Source organism: Ptychodera flava, chromosome 11 (genome assembly GCF_041260155.1).
Source record: "Ptychodera flava strain L36383 chromosome 11, AS_Pfla_20210202, whole genome shotgun sequence".
In the NCBI taxonomy this organism is placed as follows: domain Eukaryota; kingdom Metazoa; phylum Hemichordata; class Enteropneusta; family Ptychoderidae; genus Ptychodera; species Ptychodera flava.
The window spans coordinates 10816723-10823218 of NC_091938.1; the positions used below are offsets into that span (position 1 = coordinate 10816723).

Below are 6496 nucleotides of genomic sequence, written 5' to 3' on the forward strand. Positions count from 1 at the left end.
AATGTCAGCATTTTTCTGACTTAGAGGACAGAGATCCAAGAAAACACACAATTTTTTTAACATGTACATGAATGTACATGAACTAGTTACGACGCTACACATTGTACTCACTTCACGTTTCCCCTAATCTGCTCGGCATATTTTACATCTACGGACATGTGTAATTCTTGGAGATAACCTGACTGGTACGGCTTCCATTTTGCATTCACAGATGTTGTAGAACTGCTTGCCCTATTCTCTGCTGTTCATACTCGATCTAGCTTGAAATCAAACGCTGGCGCGAGTATTTTGACTCAATTTTGGTGGGCCTCATAACTTTCTCGATGATGTTTCAAACCAACACTCATTTTACACACTCCAGTCTATGCTTTACATTTACAACCCTACTAAGATGATACATAAACGCTCTTCAAATTATGAAAACATGTGTCGACATTAGATTGTTCTCTCTCAAAGTGTACATAAACGCTCCCTTGAAGTGGAATGGCCAAAAGGTGCAATAATATCAACAAGTCATACGGTTGCCATAACTCCAGAAACCTATTTTTTATCACCGAGTACAGTGATGAGCGAGCAAGGTCAATTTCAGTTGATTTCGTCACTAATCCCGGAACGTCCCTAGGAAATCAGTCATCACACAGTATGCATGTATTATAAAAGGGTTACTACACGAAGTTTGGTCGATACCGCGCCGTGTTCTGGTGATGTGTCCGCCTTTTGACTCGTTGCTGTGCAACTCGTCAAAATACGGACGCATCACTCGAATACGACTCGGTATTGACCAAACTTCATGAAATAAGATATTACAATAGGTGATAACATAATAAGGAGTATGCTATCAGAAATTTGTACAGATATTATTATAACTTCATCTTTCGTCTGCAAAGTAAACGTTCTTGTTTCATTCCTAACCTTATCGAATTAAATCCAATCATTCAGCTGTAAATGTACACAAAAGTTTTTAAGCGCAATCTCAATTTGCATTTTAGCAACCGAAGCTTAGTCCGTTGTAAAATTCATTTGTCAACTGATGCATGTGTACATCGCGATTTATGCTTGCAAGGTTAACGCTGATGCTGTGAAATAATCTTCAGTAAGAAGTTCGAAATGAGCTGTTCGTGTCTCCTACAATTCAGCTGAGGAAACTATAATTTGAGTCACAGTTATGGTTTCTTTCATGCGTAGATAAATGCGTCGCAACTGACTTCTCGTTTAACACAGTTCACTTGATCGCACGACCCCGCTACTTTAATAAACCATATGTATTTTTTATAAATATAAAGATAGATACTAACGATAGTATGTTTTCCAAAAGCATTAATAATGATGATGAATAAGGGGATTTTTGATGGGTTCAGTCCAGCATCGAATGAAATATATTTTTTCCAGTTTATCGTGAAGTTTAGCGCAGTGAAACAATTTTATGAGTACTTTTTCAGAATGACTCCTCTCACCTGGTCTTTTGTTAAAGATTTAGGAAAACTAACATCATTTTCTATGAATATCTGACATATCCTTAAATTTTAGTAGATATTTACCCCGAAAGAGCTACATCTTCGATCATATTTTTGAGAAAAAACTTGACGTCATCACCACAAAAAGGAGTGTGGTAGAAAGTCTTACCATGAGATTGCGAGGTCAATATCTGTTTCGACGAGCAAGCACATTTTTGCAATACTATAACGATTCTTAATGAATTACACTCATTCTTTCACTTTGTTTTTCCTTTTTTTCTGACAGGAAATAAAGTTAACCATTTTCGAGAATGGCAGAAAACACCACCGACCATGAACATTGCGAGAACGTTAAGCACTCTTGTAGTAATACTTCATCAATTGGCGAAACGAGACCCTTCTCATTGAATCTCAGTCACCGCTCGTTACAGAACCTGCAACCCTCACTTGATTCGTACGATATAAGTCACGTAAATCTGAGTGGAAACAGGTTCCGTGAATTTCCGTCGATTCTTTGCGACTTTAATGTCTCCTGCCTTACGGAAATCAATATTTCTTCCAATAAATTGTCGAATATCTCACCCGCGATTACAAAGTTAGCAAATATACGCACTTTCATTGTGGACTACAATAATTTGAAAGAATTCCCCGCGGAACTTTGTAAATTGCAATCACTGACAAAACTGACGTTGTCGCATAATTGTATCAGTCGCGTTCCGAAGGAGATAGGGAGACTGAAATCACTAAAAATATTCGATATCTCTCACAATTCTTTAAGTGAGGCTCTTCCACAGGAAATGTGCAATCTAGTCGACTTAGAGGATTTTAGAGCAGAGTCTTGTAAACTATCGTCCCTGCCAACAGATTTCCACCGACTTGTAAAGTTAAAGGTATTGATTATAGGTAACAATTCTAGTTTAGGTCTTCCTGACACGATAGAACGGCTGACAAATTTGGAAATTTTGTTTTTGAATAAAAATAGAATAAGCACCTTAAGGGAAATGGCTGGTAAAATGAGTATTCGTAAAAAATACGATAATAAGGATGTCCTTGATTTTTATTTGGCGGAGGGAACTTTTAAAAGGTTGCAGGGTTTAAGACTCCTGAGTATTGCTGAAAATGACGTGGACAACATAACAGCAATATCGGAGCTAAACTGTATTGAACAGCTTGACATAACTAAAAATCCGGGCTAACACTTCCGGATTTCATTTGTGAAATGAAATGCCTTAAAGATCTGAGAACTGATATCGAAAACTTGCCAAAGTCATTAGATATATCGCGTGTTAAAGTACGGAAATATCCGTTAAATATCCCAATACAAGCGACAGACGTGGATACAGATTCAAGTACAGATCTGCTACTCGATTCTTCCAAACGCACACTGTCAACTGCTAAGGATGTAAACATGAACTACTCAATGGACCGTACTCCGCACGGCTTTGCCGTAATTTTCAACTTTGAAAACTTTGGCAGTGAGGACAAGAGAAGAGTTGGCGCAAAGAAAGATGTCGGTATGCTATTTACACTCATATAAAATTGGTAAATGTCTGCTATTATCATGAATAATCGATAAGGGTTGTCTAAACAAATATTGGGTATAGTCTGTCTTGCTGATTAGAATTCAGATCCACAGACATTCAGACTCTTCAACACAAATAAACGGAGCTTGCGGGAAATTCGTAAGGATTTGTTCATAGTCCTGTACCTTTCAAGGATCTCCGCTTAGCCTTTCGACAGTGTAAGGCAAGCATATTGCTCTCAATTGCAAAGGCAAGTAAAACTTTAACATGTTCGAGATATTGTTGAATCAGCCATTATGCGGAATAAGCAGTCTTCACAATTGTGGTACTTGTTCTTTGCTACTCATTGAACTGATGTTCAGCCAGCGTGTGAGAGATGTAATTGCTATTGATCGAGACAAAGCAAGAAGACAGCACAGATGATGCACTTGAGAGATATGTTACCTTAAATACACACATTCAGACGATATATTAGTAAACGTTAGTCGACCAACATGCGAAGTAACTGAGACATCTACCTTCTACTTACAGAAAGTGTACAGTATGTGTTTTCCGAGTATCTCAAGTACAAAGTGGAGCTCCATGAGGACCTGAACTACGAAGATCTCATGTCTAAACTGAAGCGCTATCGTGAAGACAACCACAAAGACTATGACTCCTTCGTTTGTTTCTTTATGTCTCATGGAAATGAGAACGGAGTCATAACAAGTGACCACAAGAATGTGAAGATGGAAGATATACGTAATATGTTCGTCGGCAGTAAGTGCCCCTCCCTTGAGGGAAAACCTAAAATGTTCTTCATTCAAGCATGCAGAGGGGACAGACAACACCAAACGCAATATAAAGAAGAAGCCTCTACACCCAATGTGGAAAATGAAAGCCGCAGAGCGCTTAGAATGAAAATAGCCAATGAAACAGACTTTCTCTTTGCATATGCTTCCCAACCAAACGCCATCTGCTACCGGGATCCGGAAAAAGGAAGCGTGTACATTCAAACGCTTACTGAAACTCTGAAAAAATATACAAGTGAGGAACACCTTTTAGACATGCTCACAATGGTACGAGATGTAGTGTTTAAAAAACCCATTAAGTTAGACAATGGACAAGAAGTTGACCAAATCCCTCACGAAGATCATTCATTGACCAAGAAAGTTTATTTTTCAGTGAAACCAAGAGAGTGAATGTAAAATACGAAATTCGATCTAGAATTCGATGATCTTAAATTTAAAGTAAAATGATAGATGGACTCTGATTACATAGTCAAATTGTCGTAAATGAATCGTATACTCTATTTATCAGACTGTTTAAAGTGACAGACGTAGACCAGTGTATATGGTAGGTCACAAGATGACAGACAACTACGTTTGCACTTATCACATATCTGTGTTTTCGTACAAAGTATGTAGCATGTGTAGTGTAGTATCGGTACTTGGCTTTCAATTCTAATCAATTTTATAAAACCAATCAATAGTAGGGAGCACCAGACTTATTGTAAAAATTTGTTATTTACGTCTATGCCATAGATTTTACGACATTGTATATGATAAATAATTTTAAGCTTTTACATGAACAACTTTCTAACTTTCACCAATTAAGGAACGAGTGTAAAACATTATGAGTGAATTAGTACGGAGATTTTGTGCACATTATCTTTGCATAGATACCAAGAAAAGAGTAAATAATTTGCAATATAATGTAAGCTAGAAAGTTATGTGGCGTACTTGTATTTTGTAAATTTGCAGATGATCACATACAATAGCATCATCGACATTTTATGATCTTCCAAAATTATTTGTCTTGTCAACTTGCCGCATTATCAACACGCTGTAGTACCAGTGTTACCAATATCAGGACGTGATAAAGCGGCTTGTCCGCGCTGGTTTAATATTGGTTCATAAATCGATCACTTTGTTTGTAACGTCATGTGGCTTTTATATGAAATCACAGGCAAATAGAAAGACAGATTAGTAACGGGTATTGTTCAAGGTGTGATGCGCTTACGTAAGCCCTCAATGTTCGCCTTGCCTCAGGTTGCTCTCGCCTTTCTTTTCCGAAGAGTGCCAACCATGTATCCTTCAGTAATTTTCGGATTTTCGCAAATTTTTCAGCGAAAGTATGTTCGGCAAAGTTTGTGGAGTTGTTGTCGTGTGGTGCTGAGCGGAATTGGCATGCTGGTGAAAACGGGAAAGTTTTGAGCTTCAGGAAAGTGAGTTTTACCATTTTAAAATTCTCTCACATTTTTATGAATGTATAATGAGTGTTTGAACCAAATTTAAAAGTCTTTTGTCGATACTGTTGGTTTTACTCAATAGTTTTCGGTCAGTCATATCGTCTTTTAAAAGTTGGTCATGGAAGGATGTGGTTTATGAAACTGCTGGCGTGTTATGTTTTGATTGGCGTGAAGCACTGTTCTGCCCTGAGAGCACACAGTAAGTATGGTTACTACACGACTGCAGCACGATGCCATCTCGTCGTACTTTTCGCATAACTTCATGCAATTATCAACCACGAACAAAGTCTCAAAAAATCTAACCTGTGAAGCTCATTTTATTATGAAAAGGCCATAGTCTACCGAGACGATCATGGAAAAAAGGCATGCGCATTGCTAGTCTGTCTTTCTATTTGTCTGTGATGAAATGTATATACGACACCATGAAAAACACTGCTTTCAATATCACATATGCAGACACTATAAATAGAGTTGTAATGTATGCAACATTGACCTTTTTCAATTTTTAAATGTTTTTCAGGCTGTGTGAGTGAGATTCAACCATCCAAACAATCGTAATCATTGTTTTCTGTTAGGTTAGGTTGGGTTTTTTCCTTTCCTTTTCTTCATTGAAATGTTCTCCAATGCTTCCATATGGGGTATAACAGTTATATTTTAATTGTAAGTTCGATTTTTTACTTTTGTTTTTATTTTAAGCAGGATAACTTTTGGGTTCATAACTAAATCGAAGTCTCAGAGATATCTAGGGAACGGATCATACATTGACTAAAACTTTCAAATCTCGCTGTCATTTTCAACATGTTTTACAAGTCGTATAGAGTAGATGTAAAGTAGTGATTTCAGAGTTCAGAGTATATTCATGGCAAATGTTTGTATGTAATCGTTAGTTATTTGCAAAGTATTTAGCTCTTTTGTGAATGGTATTCATGACAGATACATTCTACTCATACTCAGGAGGATTTTATGATAATTTTGCATAAAAATCATCATAAACTTACAACATGCCCTAAGTTTACATCGATTACATGTTCTTGATCAAATACAAGTGAAATAAATCAATACCTATACAATGGAAATAATAACTGTTTTTTTCTTTCTGCATTGAGTTTGCTGTTGGCCGTTTACAGTGAAACATTGAAGCAATTCAAAACGTTTTTGGAACGACATTTTTCAAAGTTTAATTATTTCTTGATAGGACTGCATACGTGTTGCAGAAGTCACTTTCCTCTTTTTTTAGTACGACCAATGGAAATTCGCTAAACAGTCATCGCTGATTGGGATACATACGC

At 37.0% G+C, this 6496-nt stretch overlaps 1 protein-coding gene across 1 annotated transcript; it reads left to right on the plus strand.

Moving 5' to 3' along the window:
* The first annotated feature begins 2715 nt into the window (after positions 1 to 2715).
* LOC139143041 (caspase-8-like) lies at positions 2716 to 6280 on the plus strand. Its single transcript, XM_070713218.1, has 2 exons — positions 2716 to 2968; positions 3509 to 6280. The coding sequence occupies exons 1-2, from the start codon at positions 2863 to 2865 to the stop codon at positions 4156 to 4158; spliced, it is 756 nt and encodes a 251-aa protein (XP_070569319.1). The 5' UTR covers positions 2716 to 2862; the 3' UTR covers positions 4159 to 6280.
* The last annotated feature ends 216 nt before the right edge of the window (positions 6281 to 6496 follow it).

Coding starts and splice junctions, on each gene's coding strand:
- LOC139143041 (XM_070713218.1), top strand. CDS start 2,863: ATGAACTACTCAATGGACCGTACTCCGCACGGCTTTGCCGTAATTTTC. Junction 2,969..3,508: donor TGGCGCAAAGAAAGATGTCG/GTATGCTATTTA, acceptor TTCTACTTACAG/AAAGTGTACAGTATGTGTTT.